The following is a 10,816-nucleotide window of genomic DNA, read 5'->3' as shown; positions in this document are numbered from 1 at the left end:
ATGTATAATAGATATATATAAATAATGATATTTTTTTTATTATGTATGAGCGCATCATATAAGGATTTTTTCCCCGTAAGTGTGAGCGCACTCATACATAATATCACTATATATATATATATATATATATATATATATATATATATATATATATATTGCAGAGGTACATAGATAACATAAAAAAAACCGTTAACCTATGACTACTTATCCAATTCAACCATTATTCTTACTAATTTTCAGGCTCTTATAACTTAATTTTAGTATCATTTAACTTGATTAGATCTACAAGTAATTGTATACCAACAGACTTTTAAGGACTTTTTAAAATCTGAATTGAATACCTATAGACATTTGAAATACATTTTTTTATATATATAGAATCTGAATTGAAAACACCCCCTGAGTCTTAATATTTTTCTTAGGTGACTAAATGGCATGAATGATAGTGGAGCTTCATGTTTCAGACAGTTACTTTAGGTTCTTAATAAGTGTTTCTTGAGGTTTGTCCTGAAAGGTAGTAATTAGGGATGCAATGGAATTACGTGTGTAATTAAGTAGGGTCATATTAAATTTCATATTAGAGTATTCGATACATTAAAAGAATTCAAGTTTGATTTAATTTTCAATTTATAAGATTGTTTAGCATGCACGTGTTCGATGGGCTTAAAATTTATACTCCTAGATAGAGTTATAACTTTTCTTAAATTTGTGAAACTACCAAATTAACTTATTTCAGTGCACAAATTCAACTTATTTATAAACCATAAACCCTTTGAGAGGCCTTGGTTTGGCCTCTTTGTTAAAAAAAGTTTAGTGGAAATGGTCCTATGCAAATAAATATAGTACTATATAAATTTACAAATAAATATAATATAAATTTATGTCGATTTATATTATTCGGACACGATATTGAGTATGGAATAAAATGAGAGCCATTAACGATCTCCATTTAAGGATCCAAATTCATGATTTTGTCAATATTTGTCTATTGTCATATCAATTATAGTACTCCCTCCGTCTCGGCTATCTTAAGACCTTTCGTCTCAGCTAACCATAGGAATCATAATTGCCCCCCCAAAAAAAAAATCATTCAACAATATAGTGAGCTTGCAAAACAAAAACAAGAAAAACTCGCGAACAATCGAAAACTCCAAATTGATACTAAAAAACCACGTTTAGTCAGCTAGGCAAGAACAATGATGAAATATATAGAAACATTGTGCGCTTCAGCAACAAGATGATCTAAGCAAACTAATTAAGGCCATAAACACAAGAAGATAATAATTAAGATTGGATTTGTGCAGATTACTGTAGATCGAAGTTAGTTTAAGGAACACAAAACAAACCACATACTCCCTCCGTCCACGATATCGTTTCCACTTTTGCCATTTTAGGTTGTTCACAATTTCATTTCCACCTCCATTTAAAGCAATAGGGTCCATATAACACTTTATTTTCCTCTACACATTTATAATGGGACGCGAACTCTACTAACAACAATACCCACTGTTATCAACTACTATCCATCTTTTTCTTCTTACTCAACAAAAGATCAGCATGCATACAGGAAGATACTTCCTACTCACAACCATGCATCATACAGCTTGCGAGTTCCACAATATATAATATCTTCCCATGCACACCCCACAATTTATGCAAACTTGATGAGTAACACACCCAAACCAACAAAATAAGATATTGATAGAGAAAAAGATGGAAAATCCCCAAAACACATCATACTACAGCTAAAACATTATTAATCTGAGAACAGGGCAACCTCTTCGCCAACCCATAAATAAGACCAATCTTGCCTAACTCATTTGCAAGTCCAGCAGGCCAAGACATATTTGAACTTCCCTTCCCCATTTTCTCGTATTATGTTTTCAACTTCTATATACATGTTTGACATTAGTAACTATATTCAGCTTAACTGAGACAGAATATATACAGTTCTAGACTTCTAGCAGCCATGCTTCAATGCAGGTAGTGTGGAGGTTTCCAAATTCTTATTCATGATGAAGATGAATGAGTATAGAGTAAAATGAGTAAAACCAACCTCATGTTCAGTGTGACAAAGTGAGCATATTATATGACCTGCGTGGCATCTCCGGAATAAAGCTCTTGAAAAGATAGAATACTACTGGATAAAGCAATTAAAGGAAGAAACAGAGAGACAATTATTCCAGATATAGCATACCTTCTAAATTAAAGTGTGAGCATTTGGTCAATGCAAATATTGTTCTGTTGACCAGAATATAAACAACTAAGCATCACTAACTATTTAGTTGGGGGGCTGAACTTTGACGGGGCCGAATTTTTTATTTAGGCATTCCATACATTTTAGGAATTTCTTTATTAAAAGACAAGTACAATGGTTTTAGAAATAACATAGAACTTTGGGATAAGAATATGCTTTTAGAAATAACATAGAACTTTAACATAGCTTACTTGAATCTCATTGGGAAAATCGATGTTTGATTTTCTGCAACTCTGCATGTGCTTGTTTCATGTTGATTCTATCCCCGGGAGAGTCGGCAGAGCATTTCAGAGCCAATTCAAGTATGGATGACACGCACTGCATATTCTTGTCAATCATTTCTTCCTCCAAATTCATGACTAAGTTGGCATCTATCAATTCATCTGGGTTCTCCGAAAGTGAGAGTTCTACCCATCTCTTTAAGCTCATATCTCTGCAAAACATATCATCACTAGGCCTTTTTCTCGTAAAAGTTTCAATCAACATCACCCCGTAGCTATACACATCACACCTTGTTGAAACTAGGCCTTCCAAACCATACTCTGGAACAATAAAAATCATGATGTATGCAGTAAGGAACACACAATTAATTGATTGAAAGTGAAGTGCAATCAATATATTTAGAGAAACTTTACCTGGAGCGATGTAACCCAATGTTGCTAGCGTGTTGGTTAACACAAAGCTATCTCCATCGCATAACAACTTTGCTATCCCAAAGTCGCTTACATGGGCAACCATGTCTTCATCTAACAGCACATTACTAGGCTTCAAGTCGCTGTGGACAATGGGCATTGAATAACCGTGGTGAAGATACTCCAAAGCAGATGCAACATCAATCATTATATTCAATCTTTCCATCATATTCAAGCAATAGTTGTGGGAATATAGCCATTTTTCAAGGTTTCCCTTTGGCATATATTCAAGTACTAATGCCTTGAACTCTTCATTGGAGCAACTGCTTATGACGCTTGTCAGATTCCTGTGTCGAATGCTACGTAGTATCTCACATTCGACATCAAATATTCTTGAAATACCTTCTCGCTGCATATTAAACACCTTGACAACAATATCCTTCCCATTGTTAAGAATTCCTTTATAAACAGAGCAAGAACTCCCGGTGCCAAGTAAATTGCTTTCATCAAAAAATTTTGTTGCTTGCAGCAGTTCATAATAAGATATTCTTTCCGGCACAATGGATATCAACTCATCAACTTCTCTAGTCGTCTTATCTTTCCTTTTGTTTTTGACAATTATAAAGGCCAAAGAAACAATTGAGATGAAAGCCACAACCCCGAAAACAATAAATGAAGCTCGTTCCACCTTCTTTCTCTTTGATTTGTGATTAGAAATTGAAGAGCAAATTTGGACATGGAACTTGGGGATTCCACACAATGCCTCATTACCCTTAAAAAAATCTATAGTGAAGTTTCTAAAAGAACCTTCATTAGGAATTTCTCCACTTAAACTATTGAAAGAGACATTAAAGTAGTCGAGGTGTTGAAGTGCTTCTAAAGACTTTGGAATTGACCCAGAGAGGTTGTTGTACGTCAAGTCGAGATATGCCAAACTGATCATGCTTCCCATAGACACAGGAATAAAACCTTCTAGTCTATTATTTGCCAAAGACAGATTAACCAAATTCTGCAACTTCCCAATAGTGCTAGGAATTGACCCTGACATCTGATTCATTGCTACATTTATATAGATCGCTGCTCCTAAGTTACTCATCTCTAGAGGTAGTGACCCATTTAATGAATTTGAGGACAAGTCTAGATAGATCAAATCTTTTAGGCCCCATAAGCTTGATGGTATGCTTGAATTCAAAATGTTGGAGTGTAGAAGAAGATATCTTAAAGAAGAGACATTTCCCAGACATTTAGGAATTGGGCCTAAAAATTGATTCTTGCTCATACCTAAAGTATTGAGGCTGAATAGATCACATATAGCATGTGGTATTGAGCCTCCCAACTTGTTATGAGACAGATTTAATCCTTGAAGTTCATGCAAATGGCTTATAGTTAGTGGAATATTACCAGATAACTCATTTCCTGGCAAAGCTAATGTCATCAAATTGCTTAAATTGCCTATTTCAACAGGAATGCTGCCACTGAATTTGCAATTGCCAGCGTCGAATGTTTGAAGTGAGGAAGATAAGTTCCCGACAGAAGCTGGAATGACACCATTTAGAGGATTATCACCAAATGACAAATGAGTTAGAGACCTGCAATTTGTCAATGAAGTAATGAAGGAAGAAGATGGTGCCTGGGTAAGATTGTTGCTGAACAGTTGAAGACTTTGTAGGTGTCTTAGGTTGCCGAGATGAGTAGGTATATAACCACTCAATTTGTTTTCAGCAAGTGAGAGAATTGTGAGTTGAGAACAGTTAGAGATGGAGTTGGGTATTGCTCCGGTGATAGAATTTCCGCCAAGATAAAGTTGTTCGAGAGAGGGAGAGGCATGGCATAAATGGGTTGGAAGAACCCCTGACAGGGTATTGACGGTAAGTGAAAGAATCCGAAGAGTTGAAATGTTAAAGAGCTCATGTGGAATCGAACCACTCAAGGTGTTGAATGATAATGATAATAACTCCAAATGGTAAAGTTGGCCAAATTCAGTGGGAATAAGCCCTGCAAAACATGAGATTTCAAAAACACATATTGTAGTTAAACAGACCAATTTACATGAAAATTACTCTGTCGTACCTGTAAAATAGTTTTCCGAGAGGTGTAAATATGTGACCGTAGTAATATTCCCGACATCCCTTGAAAGGTTCCCCATGAATTTGTTACGCGCTAGTGATAAGGTTTGCAGAGAAGACATATTCGTGAAAATATTGAAATCAATTGAGCCTCCAATCTCATTATTTTCAGCAGCAAAAGTAACCAGACTCTGAAGATGGCCAATCTCATGTGGTAGTATTCCTGGCAAAAAAAGTGTCATGAAACTAATAAAATCTCATTTACACAAATTTATGTGATAAGAACTTGAACCATACCATTCAAATTGTTACCACCAAGAGCTAAATACTGAAGAGATGTTAAGTAGCCGATTTCTGAAGGTATCTCCCCACTAAAAGAGTTGTAAGAGAGGCTCAACACCTCAAGCCGTGAACATTGGGATAGATTTGTGGGAATCGCGCCACTCAGCTGATTGGAAGAAACATAAATCCCAGCAAGAAATGGAAGATTACAACACATTTCTGTTGGAAGACTTCCACTCAGTTCATTGTCTCCCAATGCTATAACTAAAAGGGTCGAGATGTTGAATATGGCTGATGGTATAGCACCGGATAGACGATTGAATTGAACAGATAGAGTTTGTAGACTTTGAAGTCTTCCCAACTCTTTTGGAATTTCTCCACTCAGAGAATTGTAAGTTAACTCAAGAAATTGTAGGTTTGTGAGGTTTGAGAGCGACTTTGGGATGTCTCCGGTGAAGTTGTTGAGTCGGAAAGATAAGAACTTCAAACGGCGAAGGAGAGAAAGCTGTTGAGGCAAATCTCCATGGAAAAGGTTGTTGGAGAGGTCGAGGGAGACGAGGAAGGAGAGGCGTCCGAGCTGTGGTGGAATGGTGGCGGAGAGAGCCATGTTGGAGAGATTCAAGGCAGCTACTCTTGGGTGGCGCAAACTGCAAGTGATGCCAATCCAGGTGCAGACGGAGGTGGAGTTGGTCCAATTAGTTGCAAGTAAAAGAGATGTATGTTTGAGTGAAAGAAGGGCAGTTTGATCAGTTGCAAGGCTCAGAGGTTGTTTGGCTTTGGCTTCAGAAGAAAGCATTGGGAAGGTTATGGTGATTAGCAATGCATAAGGCAAAATGCAATAAAGCTTTTTCTCCATGGCTGCAAATTGTGATTGTATTATGATAATTAAGTCGCTAATAACTGCATCCAACAATCATCATATATATATACACAAATATTACAAGACTTGAGAGTCTTCATGGTTGTGGCTTTTGATGTCTAGCTTTTTTGTTTTTTGTTTTTCCCTTTGAGTGTGATATATTAATATGTCAATTATGATAATATTGCAGGCTATATTAATCTTTATATCTATAAATTTATAATGCAATGATCATGATTCCGATTCATACAACATAAATTTCAATATTTTTCTAAACCTTTTGACTTAGAAAACTTAGTGGTGGGACCTATCTATGTTTTTCTGTTTTTTCCACTCCTTTTTCACCTTTTGGAAAATGGATCATCCTAACTAATCTTTCCGAGTCTTTTCTTTCATTTCGTTTCATTTCCACTCCACCTATCAATTCAAGTTTTCTAATTTTTCACTTTCTCTAGTAAAAACATATATAAGGTACACCATATATAGTCCATTATATATTATCCCGAAAAATAAAAGTTGATACAAGACAAAAAAATAAAGTGCAACTGTTGAAAATTAATCGATTAAACCAAAGCATTAAAAAAGCTGTAATATGGTCTGAAGAGAAAAGGAGAAACTCGAATTCTTTGCTTTAGTTTATACATATTTAAAGCACTCCAAAACCGTCTTTACTGACTAAATTAATTGTATATATTTAATTATATCCACACAGCTTTATTTTTTGACCAAATCTGGGGACGACTGATCAACATACAACAAACAAATTACATGTAAAAAACATTACTATTATCTATGTATATAATATATAAAAGAGGAATTTACTCTCTCCATCTTTTCCCTCCAATTTTTATAATCTCTCTTCCAGAAGATCTTTAATATGTATAAAAATCATAAAAATGAATTTAAAATGAACATGTTATTAAAAGTTTAAAATATTTTATTTTCTTTTTCTTTGTTAAAATTTTACAACTTTTTATTTATGTTTGTGTATGAAAATATTTATTATTATTATTATTATTATTATTATTATTATTATTATTATTATTATTATTATTATTATTATTATTATTATTATTATTTTGTGAAATACTCTATAATAATAATAATGAAATATCAATATTCATTACCAAATAATTTAAAATAATTTAATAACTATAATAATCATGACACTTTATACATAATTGAAAATTACGTTTTTAAATTAAAGATTTTATTGACTAATTAATATTTTATTTTTAAACCATGTTTCGCATTTATTATATTTTATTTTTATATAATAATTATATTTATTTATTCAAACATATCATTTTATTTTGATTAATTTTGTCGTGCATTGCACGAATGCGCGTACTGGTCATTGTTATTTGGAAAGCTAAAAGTATTGTCTTTGCGTGGTGGCGCACTTTGAAAGTTCTATCATGACTTTTTTTTTATGATTAGAATATGTTTCATTTTAATTCTAATAAGTCTATCCTAATTGGTTAGCGTGTGTGAAAATATCATCATTCCGATCCCCATTCATTACAATAGTGTGAAAATATGACTTTTGTCTTTTTTGAGAAAATGTGACTTATTTTTGGAAATAATGTATAGCGAAATTGGATTCACATTCTCAAAAAAAAAAAAAAAATGGATATTCACTAACATGTGTTGATGCTATATATATCTAAACAAATTTCTATTTTATATAAGTGTATCATCCTTTTATTCTAACTAGCAGGAAGAACGTACGTTGTACGTGTAATTAACGTTATTTTATTTGATAATCTATTATTTAAGAAAATCTTACAAAAGCTTGCATGGCACCGATGCATGTAAGACCCTAATATAGGTCCTCAATTCATAAATTCAAAAATTAAATAGAATTCTTTAGAATTCTAAGTATTAGATCCAATACACGTAAAATTAAAACAGAAGAAATCTATAATCTTATCAAATTTGAATTATTTAAAATGCCTATGTTTTAGTTTGGATTATTATAAAGTTTTGACTCAAGTTAAAATTTATACATATAATTCTAACGGACTTAACCCATCTAAATATGATATTGTGTTTCATCTTTTACACAATTTTAGATAATATACGTACCATGCAAAATATGTAGTATATATCGTTTGCTACGTAGTATGAGATAATGCGTGATGTTTTTGACTGGGATATCTATTAATTTATTAGATATCAATATGATGTTTGGTAAGATATATTAAAAAGGTGTTATAATAATCACACTTCTCAGATGTGATACATAATTCAAAATATATGAATAGTAGATAACCACTAATTTATAAAGGGCTTTGATTTTTGAAGCAACTAATATGTTAGGGTGATATAGGTATCTATCACACAATTATCATGCATAGCAATCGGACCCTTAAGATGAATAAATCATTACCACTTTTATGCCTTGCACCACGGGTTGCAACGATTGGTGCGACCTTCTCTTTTGATGATGATAATTTCTTGTGTAATCAATGGCTACATCAAGTGATATTGGGTAGTGAAATACCTCCGGACCCTAAACTTTCATAACCTATAATTCTACCTTAGAACTAAGATAGACATCTAGATTGTCCATGTTGCAGGTATGCACTAAGTAGGAATGTCAATCGGGCCAGTCCATTGGGTTTTTGGGCTAGCCCTATCGGGTTCCGAGTTAATCGGGTGTGGGCTAATCGGGCTGTAAATTTTTTCGGGCTGTAAATCTTCAACCCTAATCCTAAACGTTCGGGTTTCGGGCTAGCCCATCGGACTAATCAGGCTAAAGGCGTAAAAATAAAATTATCATTTGTATTTTATTTATTCTTAATGATCTAATGTATAATTATAAAATATACATAGATATTAGATATAAATTATATAGCAAAGCATGAAATGCAAAAATATAAGATATTCAAGATTACATAACATATAAAATAAGTTAATAACAATAAAATGTTCCTCTTGTTAAAAAAATAAAAATAAAATATTCAACAATTATTTGAAATTAAAGAAACAAAGCATCTCAAAAATAAATATAAAGTCTAAACATTTGAGCAACACTCTTCTTCAACATTGATAATATTTGGTGCTTCAACTTGATTCCCCTATTCACACTAAATTATATAGCAACTAGCAAGCATGAAATGTAAAAATATAAAATATTGAAGAAGAAGAAAAAAATCAAGATTACATACCATATAAAATAAGTTGGTAACAATAAAATGTTCAACTTTGTTAAAGAAAAAATAATAAAATATCCAACAATAGTTTAAACTCATAAAATCAAAGCATCTCAAAAATACAGAAAAACGAAATTATGAGACTTTATAATATTTTATCATTTTTAAATTTTTATATATATCTAAATAATTTATGTTATGTATTCGGGTTTTTGGGCTAGCCCATCGGGTTAGCCGGGCCGACTCTACCGGGTGCTGGGTTATTCGGTTACGGGCTAGTCGGGTTGTAATTTTTATCGGGTTGAAAATTTTCAACCCTAACCCTCTCGAATTGACGGGTTAATCGGGCCAGTGCACGAGTTTCGGGCTAGATTGACATCCCTAGCTAGCACTAAGGCATGCATGAGGTTTTGTGTTACGTACAGACACAAAGGTCTATTAGATCCCCTTTTCTAATACTACTTGTTGGTCGTAGACGAGTAAATACTGGTGTTTTATGAGAGGAATAAATTTAACTAGTTTAAACTTTTCGTTGCTTGATATTTACTGAAGAAAAAATGATCAGTTAGCTAAGTTCATGTAGCTTTCATGTGATTAGATCAACACACTATGAGTGAGCCAACCTTGTCCAATTAGTTATTTTATGACAAAGCGCTACTAGGATTAATTTTGAACATGTTGTATGTGGATTTTATTTGTTGATAATTTGGGTTGCCAATTTGACTTTTCATTACATATTCTATTTTGAATGGATAATTATAAATCATTTTTTGTATTTCTAATTTATTCTTCTGTTAAATGTCATTGAGAAGATAAAACATGTTGAGTTTTAATACACTATTTAGATAATACTAGTATAAAATCATTTTTTTAAACATAAAATATTTTTGTTTCCGACACTTAATAATTTAAGAGCTCATAGTTGTGAATTCTTTTATAACGGTAATAGACGTTATGTATAATTTATACTAATAGAAAATGAGCCTAAGGCATCCTAAGGCACAGCTTGTGGATTGCCTATTTTACCCATGTTATATATTTTATATTATATATTTATAAAATATAAATTTATTATATATTTATACGAATATAAAAAGAGCCTTAAGCATAATATGCAGATTGCCTATTTTACTCTTATTACATATTTTATTTTAATGTTATTTTACATATTATATATTTATAAGAATATATTAATTCATTAGATATTACATTAAATCTATGTGATATATATCTATAGCTATTGATAAGGCTTATAGATAAATGTACCCGTTCAATAAATTATTTAATAAATGTGATGAATTAATAAATTTTCTAAAATAATAGATTATCAAATAAAATAATAGTAATTACACGTACAACGAACGTTCTTTCTGCTAATAGATATAAAAAACGATATTTTTCTTGTTATGTATGAGCGATTGAACACATCATACTGTTATGTATTTACTTTAGATAACGATTTTTTTTCCCCATATGCATAATATCACTATATATATTGCAGATGTAGGTATACAAAAACCATAGCCTATGACTACTTTTTTTAGTCGTGGAACTTATAATCT

At 32.2% G+C, this 10,816-nt stretch overlaps 2 protein-coding genes across 2 annotated transcripts in view; both read right to left on the bottom strand.

The window, feature by feature from the left end:
- LOC131015234 (probable glycosyltransferase At3g07620) overlaps window positions 1-10,816 on the bottom strand; it is a 1,181,237-nt gene that overhangs the window by 850,882 nt on the left and 319,539 nt on the right. The gene's annotated exons all lie outside the window — the stretch shown is intronic.
- On the bottom strand, window positions 2,456-6,093 carry LOC131019111 (probable LRR receptor-like serine/threonine-protein kinase At3g47570). Its single transcript, XM_057947794.1, has 4 exons — window positions 5,253-6,093; window positions 4,960-5,178; window positions 2,893-4,884; window positions 2,456-2,799 (listed from the first exon to the last, which is right to left on the bottom strand). Exons 1-4 carry the CDS (start codon window positions 6,091-6,093, stop codon window positions 2,456-2,458), a joined length of 3,396 nt encoding a protein of 1,131 aa, XP_057803777.1.

Source organism: Salvia miltiorrhiza, chromosome 3 (genome assembly GCF_028751815.1).
Source record: "Salvia miltiorrhiza cultivar Shanhuang (shh) chromosome 3, IMPLAD_Smil_shh, whole genome shotgun sequence".
NCBI lineage: Eukaryota > Viridiplantae > Streptophyta > Magnoliopsida > Lamiales > Lamiaceae > Salvia > Salvia miltiorrhiza.
This window is presented reverse-complemented; position numbering and strand designations above follow the sequence as displayed.

Excerpts from the sequence above, each read along its gene's own strand:
- LOC131019111 (XM_057947794.1), bottom strand. The coding sequence starts at position 6,093 with ATGGAGAAAAAGCTTTATTGCATTTTGCCTTATGCATTGCTAATCACC. Across the intron at positions 4,885-4,959 it reads CTCGGAAAACTATTTTACAG|GGCTTATTCCCACTGAATTT; the intron begins GTACGACAGAGT and ends CATGTTTTGCAG. Across the intron at positions 2,800-2,892 it reads ATTGGGTTACATCGCTCCAG|AGTATGGTTTGGAAGGCCTA; the intron begins GTAAAGTTTCTC and ends TTATTGTTCCAG.